The sequence below is a fragment of the Sander lucioperca genome, chromosome 18 (genome assembly GCF_008315115.2).
Source record: "Sander lucioperca isolate FBNREF2018 chromosome 18, SLUC_FBN_1.2, whole genome shotgun sequence".
NCBI lineage: Eukaryota > Metazoa > Chordata > Actinopteri > Perciformes > Percidae > Sander > Sander lucioperca.
Window position 1 is genome coordinate 2,771,214 of NC_050190.1, and position 12,407 is coordinate 2,783,620.

At 42.7% G+C, this 12,407-nt stretch overlaps 1 protein-coding gene across 2 annotated transcripts in view; it reads left to right on the forward strand.

The window, feature by feature from the left end:
• The window catches only part of LOC116036813 (nesprin-2-like), a 135,333-nt gene that overhangs the window by 27,938 nt on the left and 94,988 nt on the right, over positions 1-12,407 (forward strand). For both annotated transcript variants that reach the window (XM_031280481.2, XM_035994507.1), the window contains 4 exons: positions 4,372-4,587; positions 6,241-6,393; positions 7,186-7,362; positions 11,778-11,933. In XM_031280481.2, the coding sequence (XP_031136341.1) occupies positions 4,372-4,587; positions 6,241-6,393; positions 7,186-7,362; positions 11,778-11,933 (702 nt within the window). The remainder of the gene's footprint in view (positions 1-4,371; positions 4,588-6,240; positions 6,394-7,185; positions 7,363-11,777; positions 11,934-12,407) is intronic.

Here is a 12,407-nt window from a genome sequence, read left to right on the forward strand (position 1 = left end):
AAGCTAACGTTAGTTTAGCTAACAGCTAATTCGGCTAACCGCTAGCTGATTGTAGCGGTCTGCCTCCACAGGCAAGCTAACGTTAGTTTAGCTAACAGCTAATTCGGCTAACTGCTAGCTGAGACAGCATGTAATAACTTTAAAAGACCCTCAAAATAAAACTTGAAAATAAACATTGACATATATAACAAACACCTAACATATATAACAGCTGTTACGTCAGTTCTACTTTACTTGTGCTCATTTAAAATACAATCACTCAATACTTGTCTTTATTGTTATTACTGTGAAGTCTTAATTTAGCTGTAGCCTGCTTTTCCCATTACGTTTGAGTTAACGTTATTTTAGACTGAATCTAGCTGTCAGCTAGCGGTTAGCCGAATTAGCTGTTAGCTAAACTAACGTTAGCTTCCCGGTGGAGGCTAGCCATAGGCTAGCGTGGAACAGATCGTGCAGGTCGTATCCTCGGTAAAACAGTATTATCTTGCGCATGTGCAGAACGGATCGTGCAGGCAGAACGGATCGTGTACCGACAAGTACCCTAGTAAGATGGCGGACAGTTATGCCATTAGTTATGACGTCATGTCATATCTATTGTTCTATATCTATGAGGAAACCTGCCTAGCCTACCCCCGGTTGCTTGGCAACAGTAAACAGAAATTCTCCGGTGCTACCTTAAATCACGTCTTAAAAGTTACTTCAGAGGTATTAAGTCACAAGAACGGTGTTTTTGGATTTAAAAGTATTTATTTCTCGATAAAAGTAACACAATATATGAGATTAAATGCCAAACATATCAGATATATACATAAATACGATGTCCTTAAGCGTTGTCCGCCATCTTGAATTATTTTCTTCAACTTGAGCCACTGACATACGTCACCTGCCCTCACGCTGCCTTCACTCTGATTGGCAGTCGCTCGTGGCCAAACGGCCACTCCCATTGAAAATTAATGGTAGCTGTCTCTTGTAGCTACTGTGACTGTAGGGTAATTCCTCCTCCTCGGTAGCTTGGAAATACTTTGGTTTTAAGCCAACAGATGTGCATTGCATTGTTTTTTATACTGTAGTCGTGTATATACAACCAGTACAACATGTCCTGTTCTATAGACATGCTCTTTATTTATATATTTATACTGTCCAACCAGTAAAACATGTCCTGTAGACACATGTTGGACCAGTCCAATATGACTGTCAGTTGAAATAAACCTTGTGTTGTAAGAAAACTTGTTTTATTTGTTATAAATCTACTTTGGTAATTTTACATAAGTTTAAAAATATCGAAATTGATATCGATATCGCAATATTCATTATCGATATCGCAATATCACATTTTTTTCAATATCGTGCACCCCTATAAGTGAGTCCCAATTTAAAGATATATATCTTTCCAACAGTGAAATATCCCTTTAACATACTCAAAAACTCACCAAAATTGGCGGTTCTATCAAGCCTATTGAAAATTTACGTATTTTAAGGGTTTCGGGAATAGGCGCACAAAAATGGCTCGCTAGTACTCCCTACAAAATAAAAAAAAAATTGAGCCCCTCCAGTACGTTTAACGCAGACTAACGAAACGTGGTACGCATATGTAGCATGTCAAGACGTACAAAAAAGCTCATTGGAGCCATACCCTTATCACAACAGGAAGTCCGCCATTTTGAATTGAAAGTTCAAAATTAGTGCGATTTTGCCCATTTCCACATGTTGTACTTTAAGAGAGAAGACACACCAGCCCGATAATCAGGCGTCGGACCGTCTGGCGAGGTCCGTGACTCGAGTCTGTTTAGTGTGTCCGGTGCCGTCGGCCGTCTGAGGAGCCGTCGGCATTCATTTTGGCCGACCCGACATGTTCAGTCGGGGACAGGGCAGTCGGGACTCACCCGGAAATGGGGAGCGGATGAGCCTCTCAAAATCTGACGAAAATCTTTTAAACTGACCTTTGTCAATCTGAAATGAAAACAGATTCAGCAACTGCATGGCCTATTTCTCGCTTAAAATGTTTTCAGAAACACGTTTCGGTGAACTATTTTAGTACAATATTCAGTTGATTTTCTGTCTGTGTAGTTTAACCTGCACTAAAATCTTGCTGTTTCTTGCTGCTCTGGTCTAAAATCATCTGGCCGAAGGACTATAGTTGAAAATTAGCCGGCTGGCTAACACTGGCACATTTACAGAAATGTTGATTAATGTGTGTTGTCCTTTATAAATCAATACCAAAAAAAAAAAAAAATGAGATCGTATTCTGAACAAGCCGCCATGACAGTCTGGCTGTGAATTTCTGGAGAAAAAAGAACCATGTGACGTGTTCGTCCAATCAGCTGCCGGTCTTCATTTTCTGGTAAATAATCAGACTGTTAATGGAAACAATACAGAGCAGCGCTGCCTGCTGCTATGGAGATGTATTACGTGTCGCGCACGCGCAAACAAGTCGGCGTCGCCTCAGTGTATTGAGGCATTTTTTGGACCTCGGGACCCGACTGATCAGTCCGACTGGCTTTTCTGCCGACGGTCGGCCCGTCTGGTTGGTGTGTCAGGGCCCTAACAAACTCCTCCTAGAGATTTCATCCGATCAACTTCAAATTTGGTCTGTGCCATCTTAAGACCTTAAAGATGAAAAGGGGCCTAGCCTAGCTGTGGTGGGGCAGCCATTTTGTGCGTTTTGCCATCGAAACAGGAAGTGGGTGTAACTTGAGTGTACATTGACCCATTGGCTCGAAACTTCAGGATTCATAAGAGTCCAACCCTGACGACATCTACAGGCCGATATTGGCTCAAAATCATAGCGCCCCCTAGTGGCAACAGGAAGTAGGCCTAAAAGTCAAGGTGCTATACTTTAACGAACTCCTCCTAAGATTTCATCCGATCGACTTCAAATTAGTTTTCTGCCATCTCAAGACCTTAACGATGAAAAGTTATTAAAAGCTTGAGTTTTCGTCCAACGGTGTGGGGGTGGTGGCCATTTTGAACATTTATCTATGATGAGTTGTTGTAACTTGAGTGTACGTTGTCATATCTGCCCAACTGCACAATTCTCACGATTGACAAGGGTCCAGGCCTGAAGACATCTACAGGCCAATATTGACTTTTGGTCATAGCACCCCCCGCTGGCAACAGGAAATCAGCCTTATATGACTAACATCATTCGATTTACATGAAACTCATAATGTGTGGTCTACATGTGATACTGAGCCGCCCCCTATACTTTAACCACGCCCATGTACTCAGGCCACCCCCCTTTTGGCTTTTGCACCATTTAAGGTTAAGTCTTGTGTGAGGTATCATTGAACTCAGAGAGTTCCTTTTTGATTGGTGATGGTTTGCCCCGCCCCCTATGCTTTAGCCACGCCCCTTTTATAACTAATGACCCGTTTGATGTACACTATTGTGTGAGGTATCATTGAACTCAGCAGAGAGTTCCATTTTCATTTGTCATGGTCTGGCCCGCCCCCTATGCTTTAGCCACGCCCCCTTTCACAGCTAAAGAACTGTATGACGTAGAGTTTTGTGTGAGATATTGAACTCAGCAGAGAGTTCCCTTTTCATTGGTGACGATTTGCAGTGTCTGAGTGCCACGCAAATGCACGGCCGCAAGGAGTGGCGTCCGCCAGTAACCCCGACGTGCAAGGAGATGCGAGGGCCCGTCCAACGCTGCTTGCAGCTTTAATTTTTGTTGCTTTCTCCGACTCTTTTGACATTTTTTTCCAACTTCTGTCGCATTTTTGTTGACATAAAAGCCCTACAAAAGTAGGCAAAAAAGTTCCTTAGCAAATCAAGCTAAGTAGGCTACCATACAGCCGACTTACAGCAACCTAATATGAAAACTCTCTGCTTCTATGGGAATTTCTGATTAAATTTATTGTGAACCTGAAGTTGATAAAAATCTGAGAAGGGCTGGGTTCGGCCAGCAGGCTTTGAATTTGACACGTGTGATTTAAACCTTTTCAAATATAAGCTTTAATTAAATAATTACTAACTTTTCCCTTGTGGCCAAATTTGTTCTTCCGGAAGTTTTTTCTTTGCATTCTGCAATAAATAAAACCAGCTTCAAGCAAGTCATCTTTCATATCACTATGATAAAGACTTTCTGAAGTCTGTTCACATAGAATCAAATAGATTAGATTAGAATTAAGGTATCACGTTTTGAGGTCAGTTCAGTGAGTCAGAACCTTCTACGCTCTGCAAATGTAAATGCTTCTGGGCCACCCTCCTATAATTGCACTTGGCAAAATGTTTAAATTATTTTGATGTTTGTATAAGCTGAATCGTGAGTTGAGAATGTCAGATATTTTGGCAACGACCCTGTCAACCCCCACAGAGCACATTATGCTAATCTGGAGAAGGGAATATAACAAAACCTTTCTATTTTAGGCTTTGACCAAAGAGTTGGAGGCCAAATGTGGGCTGAAGGTGGCTGTGATCAGTGCTGGAACCCAGCTGGTCCAGCTGAGTGAGGACATAAAGACTTCACTATCTCAGACTTCAGAGCCAGATCTGGGCTCCATCCCGTCCCAGCTCAGACAGATAGAGCGGGACTGGTCCAGTCTGCTGGCCCATGTTCCTGTCGTCCAACAAGCCCTGCATAAGGTCAGGAGATTCCCCATGTAGTTTGTCACTTCCAGAAGCTGAACCCCAAGTTGCTCCCCGAACGCTGTATGTAAAGCTGCCCACTGCTCCTAATGCTAAGGATGGGTTAAATGCAGAGATTGAATTTCACTACATTGTACTGCAGTTCTATGTGACGAATAAGAAATAAAGTAAAGTGTTTCACATGTACAGTAAAGAGCAGAGAGTTTGATATTTTAAAAACCACGCCATAGTCTTCCTGTCACCAATTAGTTTTAAACATCCCCACCGTGCAGCACAATGCCATCCGGATGACTCTTCTCTCCGGTATTAGTGTGAAACCATTCTCCCCTCCATCTATCAAGATCTGTCAAGATCTTCTCTTTCTTCTTTTCTCTACTCTTCTCCGTTCTGCCTCTCTATCTCTGCCCATCTTCCCAGCATCCTCTTCACTCAGCTGTCTTCCTATCCCTCCCTCTCTCCCACTTCTTCATCCCCTCTGATCTCCTCTTCCTGTAGTTATTTATTTTCTATTCCTCTCTTTTCTCTTCCTCACCTCCGTTTTTGTCGACTCTTCTGATTCCTAGTCTCTCTCTCCCCTCCCTCGAATTTTTTGCCTTCTAACTCACCTCCTTTTCAAGTTTAAGTTCAAATTGAAAGCTTATTTCAGATAAACGCATCTTATACTGTAGGTCTGTCACAAATTAACAAATAAAGACTACACAAACATCACATATTCTGTGTATACATGTTAAGCAATATCTTTAGCTTTTATCAATATGTAAAAGGAGTTAAACACTAGCCCAGATGAGATGTGACAACAATCTGAAATTAACCTCAGAGCAAGGCCATTTACAGCCTAATAACACGATAACATCGAATCAATCCTGAAGCTTACACCTGCCAATGGAGACACGGTCAGACCAGTATGGAATAAAATAAGGGACATAAGAATTTCAATTTCAACAGGCACTGAATACTTAATATTGAAATATTTTACTTTGAAAACCATGTATCTGAATTATTTGTTCTGAATCAACCTCTTTGAAATTAAAATATGAAGTATCTTGATTTACAATTTCAAAAGCTGAATTTTTTTTTCTTCTTTTTTCAATGGTCACAAATTCAGATCCAAAAATTCAACAAACCTGTTGTTGTCCCTGGCATTCATCTTTGAGTTTCAATTTGCGAGCCGCTTTCTTAGATCACATGACTGACAGACCGTGCTCTGATAGGCCAGAGGTTGGTTCGACTGCATTCAGGCTCGATTGCCTATCCTGGGTAGCCCGTCTGTTGCTATGTTAATTATTTTAAATTGAATATTTGGATCTGAATTTGTCCTATTAAAAAAATTAATTCAAATTCAGCTTTTGAAATTGCAAATTAAGAAATTTCATATTTTAATTTCGAAGAGGTGAATCCAGAACAAATACATTCAGATACATGGTTATAAGTTTTCAGTGGCAGTTAAAATTTAAATACTTATGTCTCTTACTTGCTTCCATAGACTGGGACTATATTTTCCAGCAGGGGCAGCAGCACTAGCTGAATCTTTTTGGGCTTTTATGAAGAGTAGAAAAAGTTATTATTTTAAAATTCTTGAGGGTCAGAGAGTAAGTATTTTATTAATTCTATAGAAAATTTAAGTCATTCCTTCCTTCTCCTCCTCCTCAGCGCTGGATGGAGACGTTGAGCCGGCAGGGGGCGCTGCTGGAGCTGCAGGCCTGGCTGGGAACGGCCGAGTCCAGGCTGGAAGAGCATCGCTGCAGAATCAACCAAAGCTCCTCCACCAACACTGATCTGAGTCAGCTCCTGACATACTACAAGGTACAGAAGGGCTTGCAGCAAACATCCTGCCTAAATGTCCGGATTACTTTAAGTGTAGTCTCACATTGCCAGACCTTCCTCCACAGCGCTGTGGGGAAGGGTCTGGCTTGTCCACACAGCATTCTGGGATGGGAGTAAAAACGTGCTCTGGTTTATTGGCATTTCGTGAACCCAATCACGATCGTCTTGGGAGGTGCTAGCGCCGGATGGAGCAACGGTGCCTCTGCAAAATAGTCTCGGAAAATTAATTGTTTTGGTGGAACATGTGCACGTTCAAAAGTTGTTTTAGTCGTGCAACAGAAAACTCAGATTGGACAGATGGTCCAGAACCTTGCAGGGTGAATCCAGACAGCTAGCTAGACCCCTGCAGGGTTTTGGACCAGATCTGAGGATCATTTAACCATAGTCCTCATGATCAGATCCATCAGAGTTTAGAATGCCAACACAAAGAAAGCGAAAGGTGAGGGACATCCGGCTGAAAATGAGGGACATCTGGTGGATCCTCCGGTGGCACCGGAGCAATCCCGTAAATGAGACGTCGTAGGTAAAGATTACTTTAAGTGTGTTTCAGCCAGTGGTGGGAGGGTTTTAGTGCATTCATTGCAGTGCAAGCTCGATACTACAGTGCAATCTTGAGAAGTCTGTTTACATGCATATCTCAATTACTCTTGTAAAGCACTTAATGACTTTGTATGACTGTAAAAGGTGCTATATCAGATACAAGTTTTCTTATTATTATTATCTGTTTGACTGATTCTCTCTCTCTCTCTCCCTCCATGACATTTTTCTCAGGAGATTCAGACAGAGATGTTGGCCCATCAGGCCACACTGGACTATGTGAGCCAGCTGTTACAGACATGCAGTACTGAGGAGGGCCAGAGGAGGCACTATGAACACATGCAGTGTGCAGAGGAGCAGGGCCGTCTCCAGCATCAGTGGCTCAGTCTGCAGCAAACCCTCAACTCTCAGGTCAGAAAACAAACAGCAAACTAAAAATTGCATCCCCGTTTCCTCCACTTTCTTCCCTTCCTTGCGTCTTAGTCCGTCCCATCGTGAAAGCATGGGAGAGACATAGGAAATTATGCAAGGAGAGAGGTAATGTGTTTTTAGAGGGATGAGATGTCCTTTCCTCTGAAGCGTTGTGAATTCGTCAGTTGTATGGGCAGAGTTAGCAACGGCTTTCAGCTGTACGGTTTCCAGGAAGGCTGCTCTCTGTATCCTCGCTCATAGCTCCTCAGAGATCCATCCTCCGTCCTAGCTCCTTGGGGCAGGAATAAGAGCTTTGAGACGGCCTTCACAAAGGAGGAACAGAATGACCGGTTCAAGCGGGGGAGCGAGGAGATATCACATAAAAGGACATGAGATTCAGCCAAGGTCTACTTATTAGGTAGAAGTAGGACTAGATAAACATGTTGCTACTTTCAACTCTTTTTCGGACAAAGAAACGTTAATGTTCCTTATTGTTGTAAACAAGGGCATAGGTTGTGTTTCACCATTGGGGGACACACATTATAACTGGGGGGTCTTGGGGTCCTCCCTGATAAAATTTGGAAACACTTCATTTGCTGCATTCTGGTGAATTTCTATGCAACAATTTAAGGTGCAAATGTCTTTATTTACGTAAATAAAATTATTATTATCTTGTAATGTTCAAAACCTTCTGCATCACACCTGTTTCGTGGATAGTTTTTTTTTTATGATCAATTTTTTATATTTTGAACATACAACATACAGAACAAACAAATACAATCGAACAAGAACCAAAGTCCTCACCCACCCTCTACTGTCTTGAGGAAAACAAAACAAAAAACAATATACAAGAAAACAAAAATCACACCTTGCCTAGTCGCTCTCCTCTAATTCTTGTGGTGTTGAGGTCACCAGGGCCGATACCTGTGCTGCTGTGTTTCTCCATAGGTCTATAGTCGATGGCTTGGCTTTGTTAATCCTTGCTGTAGAGAGCTCAAGCATAGCTATGTCTAGGAAGTACGTCAACCACTGTTTTATACAATGCGAGTGGGGGGGGAGCCAGCGTTGAGCTATAATTTTTTTGGTTGCGGTTGAGCCGGCTAGCCAAATTTTCTTCTGTCTCCCAAGCAGGTGTAATTTAGAGTTGTCATTAAGTAACAAAACAATCGGGTCAGTAGGAATTCGACATCCTATCACATCAGATATTATTGATGTTGTTTTATTCCAAAAGTCATGCACCTGTTCACACTCCCAGACCATGTGCAGGAAGGTTCCAGTTTGTTCAGGTTGACAGAATGTGCAATAGAGAGTAGGAATGACTTTAGAGACGTATCTCTTCTGAGGAGTCCAATATGTTTTATGGCATAAGTTGAAGTGGATCTGCTGGTGATTTGGTTCTTTGGGCTCTTTTACGTAAATGTGACTCTTGAATAAGCGCCACGTCTATGTTCTTCCTTCTTAAATAGTCCAGGAATTTAGCTCGTTTGATCAGCCTGTTTAGTCCCCTGATGTTAACTGAAAGAATTGAAAGTTAAGCCATCTTCAAAATGTACACGTCTTGAGTACCCTACTGGAATTAACTGATAAATTTGTAGCAAAGGATGAGCTGTTAGATCTAAGCAATAGGGGTGGTACGGTTCATGAAAAGACATCCGAACCACTCGGTTAATGTGCACTAACCACTTACTGCCGTAGTGCCCACTTTCGACACCTATGTTAAAACACTTACGGGAAACGACGAGGGGGATGAGCGTGACGAACACAACACATGGCAGCTGATTGGACAAACGCGTCACGTGGTTCTTGCTTTCAAAACAAGACTCTAATGGCGTCTCGTTCTGAATAGGTCACGTCACATGCAGAAATGGTAAGTGGGAGAGATAAGGAAGGCTTCCCGGAGTTGGAGGATGCGCCAGCGTCGTATATAGTCTGGTGTGTGGGAACATTTTGGATTTCATGTTACCTATGATGACAGCGGAAATAAAACATTAGATAGAACTGCCACTGTATTCATGTATTGTGCAAAATGCATTCAATATGCTAATTTTAGCTATATATCATATGCTGAAGTATATTTCTGGAGTGTTAAAGATTAAAAGAAAAAATAACAAGAACCGTACAGAACCGAAAACCGTGACCCTAAAACCGTGATATGAACCGAACCGTGGATTTTGTGAACCGTACCACCCTTACTAAGCAAAGTGTGGTGAAAACATAAAATATAATAAATATAATATAAATAAAATAAATCCCCTAGCCCTCTGAGACCGCAGACCCCCTTCCCTCTCTGTAATATACGTGGCCGCATCAAATGCAACTTGCACAAAAGCTCCAGCTCAAAACTGCCCCTCCTGTCTAAAGTCACAGGTTAACTGAAACAGGTCTAGTGCTTTCCTGTTAAACATGAACAATGTTACAAAAAACCTTAAAACTAAGTCCCAACCATCTATTAAGTTCTGAAATAAACAAACCAGCCATGTAGGAGTATTAAACATAGATTATAAGATGCAGTCTAATCAAACGCTCCTTATAACTTGGCTCCCAAGCTCATATATTGTTTCAACCAGCTATTAAGCTCTGAAATAGGCTGTGTGGGAAACAAACCATGTATGAGTAGTAAATATAGATTATAAAATAAGTGTTTATCATGTTCTTTCAGTCCAGTCAAATATGTCTCCACAGCCTGGCTCCCAAACTCACATACCATGTTCCAACCAGCTATTAGTTTCTGCAGTAGGCTATGTACAGTGAGCAGACCGTGTCCATCATGTTTTCAGCCTAATTAAACATTCCTTTAAAGCTAGGTTGCCAAACTTACATGCAGTGTCCTCGAGTTAAAGTTGCACAGTGTTCCAGATACGCTAATCCACAGTCGCCGGATCCGCCCGCCCAGGTTCCCGCGTCGGACAAGAGGTTTCCACGCCGCCCTTTGGGTCCGATGACAGCGCCCGGTCTGGTCGCGAAGCGGTTCGCGCGGGTGTCACATTTCCCTCCTCCATATCCAGATCCCCACAGAACCTGTCCGCCTCCTCAGGTGCAGTGAATGTGAGCGTTCTCCCTCCATGGGTTACTCTCAGAGTTGCCGGATAAATAAGAAAGTTTGGGATGCCTTTAGCATGCAGCTTACGCTGCACTCCTATAAATCCCTGGTGCCGTTGGACGGTGACAGCGCTGTAGTCAGGCTTAAAGCACAGCGTTGCGTTGGAATCACGAAGCGGGCCTTCCTGCTGTACTTGTCTCGCCCCCTGGATAATTGCTTGACGGTCCTGGTATCTTAGACATTTGAGAATCAGCGTGCGCGTTGTTGTACCCTTGCCGTAGATTCTGTGCACCCTGTCAATTTCAATGGTAGCCCTGTTCTGTAAGGAGGGGATCCATTTTGGCAACTGATTTTGCAGAAATCCAACTGGGTCATCTTTTGCGCTGCCCTCTTTCAGTCCAATGATGCGCACATTGTTTCTTCTTGATCTGTCCTCCAGTTCGGCTAACTTCAACTCAAATTTCTTCTGGTCATCAATGTAGGCTTTCATCGTGTTTCTCATCTGTCTGTTGTCGCTTTGCGCCTCGTCTAGTCAATATATTAGGTCTCTTACTGTAGTTCCCTGCCTCTCAAGCTCTGTCCTGATGTGTTGTAGCAAGGTGTCAATTTCTGCTAACGCTTGCTTCACTGCGATGCGGACCGCTGATTGAAGCCCATTTTGTTATTCCAGGATCTTGGTCATAATCTCCTCCATGCGTAGGTCCGCGTTAGCATCAGAATCCTTGCTAGCCCTGTTTTTTCGCTCCTGTAGGCATTCCACTAAGTCACCGCAGTAAGAAATGAAATGGTTGACGTCAAATAAAAAAGAATAGACCTGGTTTTTAATGAAAATGCGGAGGTGAGCGAGGACCTCAGTTTCGAGCAGCCATGCGATCGTCAGTCACGTGATCTCTCTCTTTCGGGATAGTTTTTTAGGAATCATGTACATCTTAACAACAAATCTCGTTAGAGAATGAGACCTTGTTAAAGCTATAAGCTCCAAAGTTTAAAGCTTCATAAATATATCTTCTGTACATGTTTTGAGCCGCCTGAATGGTTATTTTGACTTCTTTTGGGGAGTGGGTTGTCTTTCATATTTTTTTGAGGAGGACAAACATAAATATATACGTTTTATATCTATGAGGACAAATCTACCTCTTCTAAATATTGGGGGGGAAATATCCCCTGCATCCCCCCCAAAATCTACGCCTATGATTGTACATATTCACCGTTATTATTTTTGTATTTATTTACATACTGTATCTATATATTTTTTTTTAAATGTTTGGAATAAAGTATATTTAATTCATTTCTGGCCGAAATATCAAGATCTTTTCTAACATGCTCAAGTTCTTCCTCGATCCTCAGAATGTCTGTCGTTGTTTGTGGTGTTCAGATGCAGGAGGTGGAGCAGGAGCTGAGGAGCAGAGCGCAGCGGGAGGCCTGGCTGCAGCAGATCCACAGCTGGATCACACATCACAACCTCTGGATGGACTCAGCTCAGACACCCAACAGCCAAACGGAGCTGCGAAGCAGCATCAACACCTGCCGGGTGAGAGGTCACATCTGTACTAGTCTCGCATTGCCAGACCTTCCTCCACAGCGCTATTGAGGAAGGTCTGGCTAGTCCACACAGCATTCTGGGATGGGAGAAAAACGTGCTCGGCTTTATTGGCATTTCTTAAAACCAATCACAATCATCAAAAAGTGCTGGACGGAGCAACGGTGCCTCTGCAAAATAGCCTCGGGAAGGAACTTGTTTTGGTGGAACATGTATGTGTACGTTCAAAGGTTGTTTTAGTCGCGCAACAGAAAACTCAGGTTGGACAGATAGTCTAGCTAGCTGTCTGGATTTACCCTGCAGAGATCTGAGGAGCAGTTAACCATAGTCCTCATAAATCCACTGGAGTTTAGAATGCCAACACAAACACTTTGTCGTAATCTGACATCTGACATCTGCTAACGCTAGCATGCTACCTCGTTCTCAATAGCAATGCACTGCTACAACACACACAAGTTCACCATA